General features: G+C 33.0%; 1 protein-coding gene across 2 annotated transcripts in view; it reads left to right on the top strand.

Annotated features, from left to right (window-relative positions):
* Dd (CTD nuclear envelope phosphatase 1-like protein dullard) overlaps positions 1-12,586 on the top strand; it is a 14,818-nt gene extending 2,232 nt beyond the window's left edge. For both annotated transcript variants that reach the window (XM_074113036.1, XM_074113035.1), the window contains exons 2-6: positions 4,372-4,438; positions 10,347-10,537; positions 10,631-10,859; positions 10,953-11,116; positions 12,375-12,586. In XM_074113036.1, coding sequence (XP_073969137.1) covers positions 4,372-4,438; positions 10,347-10,537; positions 10,631-10,859; positions 10,953-11,098 — 633 coding nt within the window. In that variant the 3' untranslated portion in view covers positions 11,099-11,116; positions 12,375-12,586. The remainder of the gene's footprint in view (positions 1-4,371; positions 4,439-10,346; positions 10,538-10,630; positions 10,860-10,952; positions 11,117-12,374) is intronic.

Raw genomic sequence — 12,586 nt, 5'->3', positions numbered from 1 at the left:
CGTGTTTTAAAGTTGTTGGCCCTCTCTCTTGGTGACAGTCTTAGATCAAAACAGCCCACTTTACTTAAAGTCTCTCTTAACATTGTACAATCTCATCTTAATTTACTCTCTTACATGAGTGAGACAGAGTAAAAAAAATGCTTTCAAGGACGGTTATTTTTTTATTTTTACCGTCTACTGAAAAAAAAAAAAAAATCAGATTTATTATTTGAAAGGCAATATTAAATTCTCACTAAAATAAAATATTTCAGTCCCCACCGCTCAAATTTTTTTCTAGCAGTACGTGAATAAAATTTCATTGAACTTTAGTACGGGACCCTGGTCTAGTGTGGTAAGGCTGAGCAGGTAATTTTCGGATATACACAGAACTAATGATCCCAGTGTGAATCTGTTTAATGAAAGAGGGTTTAGATAGTTTTTTTAAGAAAAAAAAGAAACTGAGAAAAATTATATAAGCAGGGTCCTATACTGAAATTTCGATCCAAAATTTGCGCTGCGCCTAATGAAAATGAAACCAAAAATAGCCGTTTTTTAATTAATGATTTTTTTTTTTTCAAAAATTGCTATCGATTTGTTTATTAATGTTAGATTAATTAATATCCCATTGTTATTGAAAGTTGTAAGTCAACTTCTTCTAATATTCTTAGAGAATCCTTTAGAGAGCCTGTATTAAGATGGAATAAAAGCTTCTGTAGATATTAAAACGGTCCGGTAGGACAGTTGTATTGGGGTTGATCGTCAACAACTGCACGAAAAAGCGTAACGTTGAAAAAACACCCAACTTTGACAATTTTTTTTTTCTCTTTTTCTATAAAAGATAAAATTCCCAAATTTTCTTTATAATGTAGGGCAAATCCTCCTTTATAACTGTAATTTTTTTTTTGCAACAATTCTATTTGTAAGATATTGAATTATTGTCTGGTACTTTATAGTTTTTCCATAGGCTCTTTAAACTTGTCAATATTTGATAGTATGAATATCATGATAAGTGAGAATTGCGTGCACATCACTTATTTACTAGTGCAATGGTTTGTACGATACATTGATTTGAGTCCATGACGTGTTCATAGCAGAGTAATTTTGATTCATGTTAGTTTTTTAACTTCATTCTACTAATTAATTGTGTTCTGCCATCATACATGGCTGAACTCGGTTGTTGACCGTTATTATGTGTTTAAAAATCTTCGTTATACATGCACCAAACAGGTTGTTTTAATAATAAGTGTTGGATCTCTTACCAGTGTTGTTTTTTTTTTAATTTAAAGCGCGTCAACATCGTAAGGTCATTGGCGCTCAACAGTTGCAATTTATTTATATAATCTGTGTTCCTTTAAAGAAATTTTTGTAGTTGTGAGTGGAACAATCCTTTTCAAAAGAGTTCTGCGTCTTTTGTCTTAAGTTCCATATCCTCGAAGAAGATCTTAAAAAAAAAAATCATAAAAAGGAAAATTGATTGAGTAGGTGTTTTTCTTCCATACATCTGAATGAACACTCATGTCGCGCTACTTCGTTAAGAATTGAAATAATCCTACATATACAGGAAACTTAATATTCCACAAACAATATTTCATATATTTGAAGATTAATTTTTAAATAATAATGAACAGATTAATCGTTAAAACAGTAAACATAAAAGAATGTATGTATTTTTATTGTCCAAAAAGATGATTACCACTTTAAATTTCTGTGCAAACTTTTTTAGTCCAAGTGAATACGAGTAAATGTTTGTTGTATTCAAATTACAATACAGCTAAAAAGTTATAAAAATTTATTATGTCAAGGCTTGCAAGGGTAATCATAATTTTTGATTTTGTTTTTTTTTAAAGAATATAACGTACGATCAGTACACAAGTTGCTATAGATTCTGAAGTTATTGGTTGCTGCATATTCCAAGGCTAGGTGGAATTACTTAAGATCATCTCACATGTTTTATTTTATCTTTTTTTTTACTTTCTTTGACTATAATAGGTGAGAGGGAGGAAGTTATTGTGGCTGCCTCAAATTTTTTTAAGTTCAAGTTTTGAAAAGGGAAACATTCGTTTTGAGGTCACCAAAAAGGATCGGGATTTTTGGTAGTTAAATACGAGAAAATTATTAAATATTTTTAGTAAGATAAGCTCAGTTCCAAAAAGAGTTCTTCAACTTAAGATAAGTTCTTGAAAATCTTATTTAGAGCCTAGTAGAGAAAAAAATTTTACTACCATAAAATCTAAATCTTGAAAGTCGAGGCTTTCTGATTTATTCACTTAGGAAATGTTTGGTTCAAACAACTTTCACTTAAATTAAACTTGAAGCAGGTTAGTAAACTTTACCATGAGAGATTCTTACATCATCGTAATTTGCAAAATATTAGTGAGTGGGATCAGTTTTATCTTTTTTTTTTTAGCAATATTGTTTGTGGAAGTAGTCATCTAGATTGTTGCTTTCATTTGTTAGGCTCCTCTCGAATGTGGAAATAATTATCTTAGCGCTGCACCTCGTACACCTGTTTTCTGTGGGTGTGTTTTACGAACGAAAAATTGCTGGAGATTGAAAACTGTTACTCCGTTTAGCTGGAGGTTCGTATCGAGACTTCTCTCCTGAATATTTTGAATTAAAAAAAAAATCCACAATAAAGACACCTACTTGGATCTATTTTTTCTTGTTCAGTTCTCATTATCTATTTAAAACTTAAACTAATATTGGAAATAAATTGGGCACTTGAGAGCCAAACGAATTCATAGGTACAACCAAAAACTGGTGAATAAGATCCTGGAGTAATAAGAAGGAGAGGATATACATACGTATTATATCATCAAGAAGGGTTATGCAATAAGAGAAGAGGTTAAGAATAGAGCTCGTTGAGGGCATCTTCGAAGATTCTTTAAGGTTTTTTTAGGCCTCAGTTTTGGGTGTAGTGTGGAACATTTAAGGGCAATAAATAGTTTTGAAAATTTAACATTTACATTAAATGTTTCTGTAGAATTATGTTTTTTTTTTCAGAATTTCTTCTTGATAATTTTTAACATTTAAATACACATCTTCAATCTACTGTATTAAGGATAAGGAGCTTTTAATGTGGTGGTATATTGATCGATTGAGCGAATTGCAAGGGGTGAGACAGAGAGAGAATATCATGAAAGGCTCAAAATGGTTTTTCAGAAATACTTTATTTCTCTATTTTTAGTGTTTTTTTTTTTTTGTAAGACCTCTAAGTAGTAAATAGCATCAAATAAAAGTGATTATCAAATATGCAGGCTATTTCGAAATTACGTGAGGGTCGAAGTTCCTCTCATGTCTGAGAGCTTTATTAATAATTCAGCTCAAAGTTGTATTTACGAATTTAGTGCAGTATTTTTTGCTACTTTTTTATTTTTTTTGGTTGATTAGAGATCAATATTCAGTGTGCTGTAACTGAGCTAACATTCTAGGTGTATAAAAAAAGGTCATAATTCTCACTTTGCCGTTTAAAATGACTTATTTATTAATATTACTGTTAATTTATGGATCATTTTCTGTATCTTGTTATCTGTGAGCAAAAAATGCGATGCCAACACCAAAATGGGAGTTATGAAGTATGTCAGCGTTGGTACAGGGAGCACAATAGATCGTAATGGTCAAAATGTACTATACTCTCGAAGAGGAACAGCATCTTCCCAAACCCAGTAAATAGTTGCGTTTTATAGCTTAACTCTTTTATGTACAATTATTTAATTGAAAGTTCTCGCGATCTTCTGGAAGTGCAAATTAAGGTTTTGAAATTGAAATTACTGTAACCGCTATTAAATAATTGCAATAATTATACCAATATTCGATACTGGGATATAGTGTAATGTTTTGGAAGGTGGATGGTTATTGAAGTTTCAGCAGTAGTAATATTTTGGAAGGTGGAAGGTTATTGAAGTTTCAGCAGTTGTAATATTTTGGAAGGTGGAAGGTTATTGAAGTTTCAGCAGTTGTAATATTTTGGAAGGTTATTCAAGTTTCAGCAGTTCCTAAAGTAGCGCTACTGTTGTCCGAAACGGTGAACTAGTAAAGTTTTAGTTACAAAACAAAATTTTCGTTTTTTCAGCAATCAAACAGCTAAGGTAGTAGACCTTTTATAGGATAACTATTTTTGCTAGAGAGATTAAACATGTCTGATGTTTTACCCGTAGATAGTTAGTCCAGGTGTATTTGTTGAGATGCCAAGCTTCTTCGAAAAAAAAAATAACGCTATCGCTGATCTGCTCCAATAAAGACCTAGCAGTAATTTTGTGGTTCCAACTGGGTTGTGTTTTGTAACAATTTTTTTTTTTCCAAAGATCAACAACAGTCTCTCTCTTAAAGACGCCTTAATTTTTTTGTTGTTACCTTAAAAATCATTACTAATATTGTTGTTATTAATTTCAGGTAGTTCAACATCAACCGGTTAAATATGAACTCTATCCTTTATCACCACTTTCAAGGCATAGGTTAAGTAAGTTTATCCTTTAATTACTTAGATATTTTTATAATTATCTAAATGTATTCTTATTTAATCTTATTTTAACACTAAACCTACCACGACCGGTCAATTGACTGTTTTTTAAATTTGATTTAAATTTTCTAATTACAGCGTCATCATACCGCCATTAAACTTCACGACTTTTCCTAAAATATGTGTACAATTGTTTTTTTAATAATCACTTCTTTTTCTAATAATTGATTTTTGAGAAAAATTTGTAGTCCGTCTTAACTACCGCGACCGGTCATTTGACCGGCTGAATATTTTCATTTTATTTACTTATTATTTAATTATTTAATATTTTATTTATTTATTTATTTAAACAGAATTCTCTCGAAAACCCAATTTGATAATGGATTTATCGGATTATTGTTTGCATGTGGTGCATATGAGGCGAAAAATGTACGATATTGCCCTTTTCTATGGAACAAAAATAGGGACGAGCATTCTTCTCAAACATTGTGAGCAGAAATTTATAGACGGAAGTTTTCGAGGTTTATTCGAGTGGATCAAAGAAATAATCGTTTACAAACCGATAAATTGGCTTTGATTTCTAAATTTTGGAACAAATTCGTAGAGAACAGTCAAAACTGTTCTAACCAAGAGCATATATCTCTTCCAAGGACATTTGTTCCCAACAAAGTCAAGATGCAGATTTACTCACTACATGCCAAATAAACCCGGACAAATTTGGTATCAAATCTTGGCTAGCGTTCGATGAAATAAAAGGCTTTCCATTTTTGGGAAAACGTGAAAGCAGAGAACCTATAGTTCCGCTTGGGGAGTTTGTCGCTCTGAAATTATCAGAAATGTATACAGCTCGTGGAAGAAATATAACCGTGGAAAATCTCGGAGATGGTCTCAACAAATAGTTTTCAATATCCTAGACTTAGCCCCGGAATAAATGCATGGATTTTGTATCAAAAACTACCGGAAGTGAAATTTCAAAGCAAAACTTTATGTTACCATTGCAAAAGCACGACAAATATTAGTACACGAACAAGTGGTCGGAAAATAGCCAAATAAGATACTGCAAAGGCAATAAGACTAAAAAATGCTGTCTAAAATGTAAAAAGGAAGTAAGCGGGAAATTTGCAATTGAGAATCCTATAATTATAAAAAATGAAGCAAAAAAGATTAAAACCTACGAGATTTATTTTTAAACAAAAGAAACTACGCTTTTTCATTGTTAAATAATTATTATCTTCATTCTAAAATAAGAAATTTAAGTAATTTTAAAGTCCGGTCATTTGACCGGTCACGGTAGGAATAGTTAGGCTTAAATGTCGGTAGGTTTAGTGTTAAAGAAGAAATGTTGTAATTTTGTTAAATTATCAAATTTTATAATTTGGTACGTCCTCAGAAAAAATTCTGTGCTCCTATCTGATTGCCTGATCCAGTTTTACTCAAAAATTAAAAAAAAATCGTGCAGGTTACAAATGTGTTATCTTGTTCAGGTTATATTTGGCTTACTGCAGCCATTAGTTCCGACATCAAGCTTTTGGGCACACTCATACCAGCAGGAAGTGCTACTTAACTGTATAGTTTTCCGTTTTTTTGGGTGGTCTCAATTTAACCCATGACTTGGCAGAATTTTTTTTTTTAATATCAAAATAATATTCATATATAAAGTGATGTTTGACAGCTCATCAGTCGTACCAACAGAAAAAAAGAAAATTAAACGTGCGTTCGAAAACTAAGAAATTACCTAAACATTCACATAAAAATATTAGGTTTGCGCTAAAAAATAATGGCACTAGATATTTTTTTAAAATTCTGATGTATCTCCACAGATACATTACCAAGAAAAGGGTTAAGATACAAATATTATGCTAAAATTTAATGTAGTTACGCGTGTGTGTGCTTAGACCAGATTTTCAGTTAAAAGATGTATGAATAATTTTTAAAAAAGATCATTGGAAGAGTCTAGAGAGTTTGGAGGATGTGGGGTGCATGACACTGACTGGACCAGCTTCCTGTGATAATCGTATCGCAAGGAAGATCAGTTTCCTGTTTCAAGGCAATGTTTTCTAAGATCTTGGTGAACATTGTGTGCTCATCTATTTCTTGTGTTGGGAAGAAAATTAAAATACCTCTCAAAACTGTCTTAAATATAATTTTCTTCTTTAAAAGCTTATTCAAATAAATGTTATTTATACAGTAAGTGTATAAAGAATAAGAAATTAAAAAGAAATCCTTTCAGCAGTAACGTACGATCGATAAGTTTCAGTTATTATTAAGATAGATCTTGACTTATGGAGCCGGATCTATGAATTTACGGGAAACCATCAAACATCTAGAGAATTTAATGCTTCAAATCTGAAGTCTAAAGCTATCTATTATTTCTCCAATTCAACTCTCCACAAATACCTCAGTAACCCCCGTTAGTTACCATTAATATAATTCTCACCACAATAACCTTGCAACATCCAAATCAAGGTTGCACCAAGTCCTTTCTTTGACCCACCCATCCAGACAGTTCTCCATGTCGCTCAAACCGAATTTAGCCTCACGACCTTCTAAACTGCTAGCTCTCCGGATACTTCTCTGTGCAGAGAGTGTTACTCTGACTTCTCTCAGCATCCATCGTTGATTGTTGCGCTGAGTCCTAGAGGAATTGTTGCATAATTATCACAATTTTATGATGTATATATTTTATTCTTACTTGCTGTAAGTACAATAATTAAAGTTTTATGTGTATATAAGAAGTTACAGTTAGGTTCAAGCGGAAGCAATCGAAATATAAAGATTAAGTTTTAAAGTTAAGAAATTTTCTTCACATACTCAAATTTTGTAAAAATACTTAATTTTTCGAACTCTGGGAATTTCAAAGCGGATATTTTCGGTAAAAACTAGTTCTTAAGATCGTATTAATACTTCACTTATCTCTCTTTATTACAGTTGTCCGGTAGGACAGTTGTATAAGAGTTGATCGCAAAAAAATGCATACTAAAATTAAATCAAGATAAGATTCTAATAGGGCAGCCCTTAAGGCCTACGCCACTGCGACCCCTTTGGATCTATTTTGGCTCCCCTCAATCTTAAGCTCACTCTCCAGACCCGTCCGCTTAATCAGATTCTTAATTCTGGAGAGCGACTCCTGGGTAAAGCTCTCAGGCCTTGGGTTTTCCTCCCCGAGAAGTAACATGCTTAGCCATATAAGCCCCTCACACTGACACTACACGAGCAGTGCCGTTTCCTCCTCCTTTTCCTGACAGAACCTACAAAGGCTATCATCTGCCAGGTGCCCATGCGATGCATGTGTTCTCTGTGCCTGTAGTGGCCCAGTTAATAGACCTACAATTATACTTATAGCCCCACGCAGCCTTGATGGATTAATTCTGCAGTCAGCCTTTGGCGAATAGCCCCCGTTATGAACTCCTTCGCCTGTCTCTGCTCTGTGGTGGCCAGCCACCACTCCTGAGACACCTAGTCTGCACCCTATAAGTTAATGGCCGCAGACTTAACACATTTCGAAACCCCAAAATATGGCTCCCGGGCCAACGAAGTGTCCCGCAGAGCCTTCCCTGGCCAATAAATCTGCCGCTTCGTTTCCCTTATGTCCCTGAATGACCAGGCACCCACACTAGAAATTTCCTTCATGGCACCCAGACAGCCCCATATACCACCCTTGAATTGACCTGGTAAGAACCGATAGCTCTCGCAGAGCCGCCTGCTGTCCGAGAAAATCCACGACCTTAGAATTAGTTATTCCTCGTCCGACAATCTCGGTAGCAAAAATTAAATCAAACGTTCAGCGTTATTATTACAACGAAAGAATGTCAAAAAGAAAAATTGTTTGTGAAACGTGTTTAAGCATAAAATAGTCTAGTCAAAAAGAATAATTTATTTAACATTCTACTAAATCAGTATATGCATTTCTTTTGACAAATAAAAAAGTCGATCTCACTAAAATGAAAATATAATTTTTGTCTCAACAGTTGTTATATTCAATTATCTTATCGTCAGTCTATGTGGTGGTGATAATGGTTGGTGATTTTTTAAAAATATTTTTTTCATGTTCGATAATATCGAAATTTATATTTGTGTTACTCCCACTAATGATAAATTCTTTTTAATTAATAATTCATATAGCAGTTAAGTAAATTATATAAATGATTTGAATTAATTTAGTATTGATAGCGCGTATAGTTTCGAATCGCAATTAAATGCACGCATCTTAAGCAGTTTTACATACAGCTTAGAGAGTGTATCAAATAATTCTGTGAACGTTACTCCTGCTGTTTAATAAAGACTTAAAATGAACTATTGTTCTACAAACTATAATAATGGGTGTATCATCGGTCATATAAGTAGATGCGTAAGTAAACTTTTATTGAAAGATGATAAAGCCTGTCCTGGAATCGCCTGTCCAAGCTGACGGCGATAATAAATTCGAAGAACATTCTTTCACGCCAACAATTGAATCTGTAATTAAAACTGTCCGGTAGGGCAGTGTTAAAATGAAAAAGGTTGAGCGTCAAAAACTGCATGCTAAAAGCCATATTGTTTTAAACATCTAACCTCGACAATTATGTTTCTTTCTCTGTAAAAGATAAACTTTTTTTTAAAAAAATGTAAGGCTAATTCCTTCGTTTATTAATATTCCGGAACATTAGAGATAACATAGATTTCGAGGAAACATTATCTCTTGTTGTGAACATTCATGTTTGTTTTTTTTTTTTTTCTACAAATATAATCATAGTTCTGTGAGTATATGTGGATTTTGCTCTTTTGGGCAAACATATCCACTCTTACAGCGGAGGCAAAATCATCGCTGCAAAATATCTATCAAAACCCTCAAGCCTATTCTAGATAATCTTAGCATAATTCCAGCTGTTCTGCTGAAGAGTTTCGAGCCCATAAAATTGTATACAGAGAGCGGTTTGTCTAACTAAAATCTAAAAATTTCTTCTTTGTTTTTTAATTTTCATTTCCTAATTTCTTCATTGTTGAAGTAATTAGATACTAAGGATTCCAAAATTGGCGAGGAATCGGTCAAATTAAAACAAAAAAACTCGTCTTTTTTGCCAAAATCAGAAGAAGACAATAAATTAGTCGAAACGTTGGCAAAAAGACGAGTTTTTTTTGTTTTAATTTGACCGATTCCTCGCCAATTTTGGAATCCTTAATTGAATAATTTACGGTCACGAAACCTATATGTTCGCAATTAGATTCCTCTCCTTTGTCTCACCTTAACTCCCATAGTCCGTTCTCTGCTTCAGCTCCATTAGTTTCTTTTCAATCAGTAGCCCTTCTCTAGATTTTCATAATATTAGATACTGCACCAGGCAGTTGCATATATTACCCTCTGGCGGATAGAGATCTGACGGAAAAGTGGTTCCATATTCAAATTTAAGAACTGCAACGAAAGCAGATTTCCTTGTCATGAATTATGCGCTCTCCGGGGGACACCTTGCAAAGCGAGCCGTTACAGTTAAAATTGAAGACAATCTAGTATGAAGGTCAATCAAGCTTCTTAATCTTGTAGCTTTGTTTTTTAATAACTAAAGATATTTCTAAAAACTCAATTCATTGTATAACACATCATTTTAATTCATTTTCTATTTTAGTTCTGCTTCTAAACACCGAGACCCAACCTTCTTCGATTATAAGATAGAAATAACTGAAACTTGCTGGACTATTTTCGTTAGAGAACAAAGAATTTATCAAAGAAATGTCGTACACTCCCATCCTCTACTTCTGCCTACTAAAGAAAACTTTTTAAGTTTTTGATAGATGCTAATGATGGCAAAATTGATTCGAGTCCTTCAGAGGGATTGCATTATCGATTTCTGCTTATGTTCTGGAAATTAAGGTCAAAGAGTGGGCTAATTATTGTAAATACATATCATTAATTAATATATTCACTTTATTTCAGGTATGGTGAAAAGGAAAGTATTGGTATTAGATTTAGATGAAACGTTGATACACTCACATCATGAACCCAACGCTAGACAGCTGAATAAAACAGCAACACCACCTGATTTTGTACTCAAGGTTGTGATAGAAAGAAATCCAGTTAGATTTTTCGTACATAAGAGGCCACATGTTGATTTCTTTCTTGATATTGTAAGTTGGACATTTTTCTTCTAAAAAAAATATAGTGTAGCGCAAAATTTAAACTATAAATACTAAACAAGACAATTTTATTTTCACCTTCAGGTATCCCAGTGGTATGAACTAGTTGTGTTCACGGCATCCATGGAGATCTATGGTGCAGGTGTTGCTGACAAGCTAGATAACAATAGAGGTATTCTGAAAAGAAGATATTACAGACAGCATTGTACTCCTGACTTAGGCACTTACACCAAAGACTTATCAGCAGTAACCGCCGATCTATCCAGTGTATTCATATTGGACAACTCACCTGGGGCATACAGGTCTTATCCTGGTTAGTGAGATTAACGTTTGACTTCCTTTTTTTTTTTTTCTTATTATTCCATATCTAGATCATTCATTTACATTTTATTTTCAATTTTCACAGATAACGCAATTCCAATAAAATCGTGGTTTGCGGATCCCATGGATACCGCATTGTTAAATCTTTTACCAGTACTGGATGCGCTAAGATTTACTCAAGATGTCAGGTCTGTGTTGAGCCGAAATTTGCATCTACATAAAATTTGGTAGCTACTTTATTATTTTGAGGTAAATCAAATATATGTTTTTTAAAATTCTAAATTAATATAGTTGAATATGTAATTTCTATTTATTAATAGGTATACATAAATAATTAAAATATCTTTTTCTACTTAAAATGTTCTTTGTTGGTGTATCTGTTTGCACTTTTTATTGCCAGCAAGACCTTACGAAGGCTTTTCTCTGACAGTTTACTCCTTCATTTTTTTGGCCTTCTTAGGACTATATCTTCAACTACCTGCTCTCTTTTTTTTTATCCTAGAGGAGACCATCACCTTGCTCTACTTCAGATCGTCCCTTTTAGCTGTGTGACACGCTGCCTAGTCCTTTTTTATACCTTAATAAAGCTTGCCCTTCACCGAAACCGGGTTTATTACCGCAATTATAACTTAAAAGCTTAGTGTACTATGATAATGTTCTTGAAGATAACTTTTATTTGAAGAACTTTCACCGAAAACTTCATTTTAACGTACTTAGGGGGAAAGCAGGCTGGTTACGCCTTCTTTTAAAGTAATCTCTGGGGGAGTTTTGGAAAGGCCTTCCCCAAACCAGACATTCTGGATGTGTGCAGGAATGAGGTGCCAAACCATCTGACCAATACATGCGTAATAAGATCTTGAGCTATAAAGCCATATAAGGAGTGTTCCATGATCAGATAAAAGTGCAAATTATGGAGTATCATAAGTTGTTTGGTTTTATATTATCAATTAAGAGTTTTGATGGATCCCTTTCAGTGTAGTAAAGAGTTTTTGGCTTTGGGGAAAATAAAATGTGAGTTGTTTTTAATAATTTGGAGAGTCCGTTGAAATTTTGAATCACAAATTCAAGACTCTCTCCTTAAATAATATTTTTGAGTAAATAATGAGTTTCTGAAATTACTGCTTCTTTGAAAGAAAATGTGAGTCCGGACTGAGATTCCCATTTGTATGTTTTTTTTCAGTTTACACGTTAGCATTGTCTAAAAAACTATTTAAATTTAAACCTGTCAAATGAAATTCCTGAAACACCACCTGGAAGTTATTTTTTTACTTTGCCTTAACCAGGTGGAAAGCTTAGTATTAATAAGAAAAACCTGAAATCAACAATAATCTTTTTTCCTCTTAGTTTGATTTTATAACTTCTGTTTACCGAATACTCAGGTTTTAAGAGGAATTCTTTTGATGCAAATTAATTTTTGTTTTTCTCTTCTATTAAGTGCTTCTATTTTCACGAATCTGTAAAAAAAAAAAAAAGAAAGAGATTTTTATGTATACATTCTATTTTTCAGAATGCCTCTCATAAATTACAACCATAATGCAGTTAGTTGATCTGTTAAAAGGATTGGACAGCGCTCAATCTATGGACTGATGTAAAAGTGAATAAAATATCTGGAAATTGAGACCCAAAAATATCACATTCACTATCATATATATTTTTTGTTTTTTAAAAAAAGTAACCTTTTCTCAGCTCTTTTGTGCACTAGTAAAAAAAAAAAACATT

This window comes from Rhodnius prolixus, unplaced genomic scaffold (assembly GCF_049639745.1).
Source record: "Rhodnius prolixus isolate KJV_2025 unplaced genomic scaffold, Rpr scaffold_7, whole genome shotgun sequence".
Taxonomy (NCBI): Eukaryota; Metazoa; Arthropoda; class Insecta; order Hemiptera; family Reduviidae; genus Rhodnius; species Rhodnius prolixus.
Note: the sequence above shows the minus strand (reverse complement) of the source record. Positions and strands in the feature narration are given on the sequence as shown.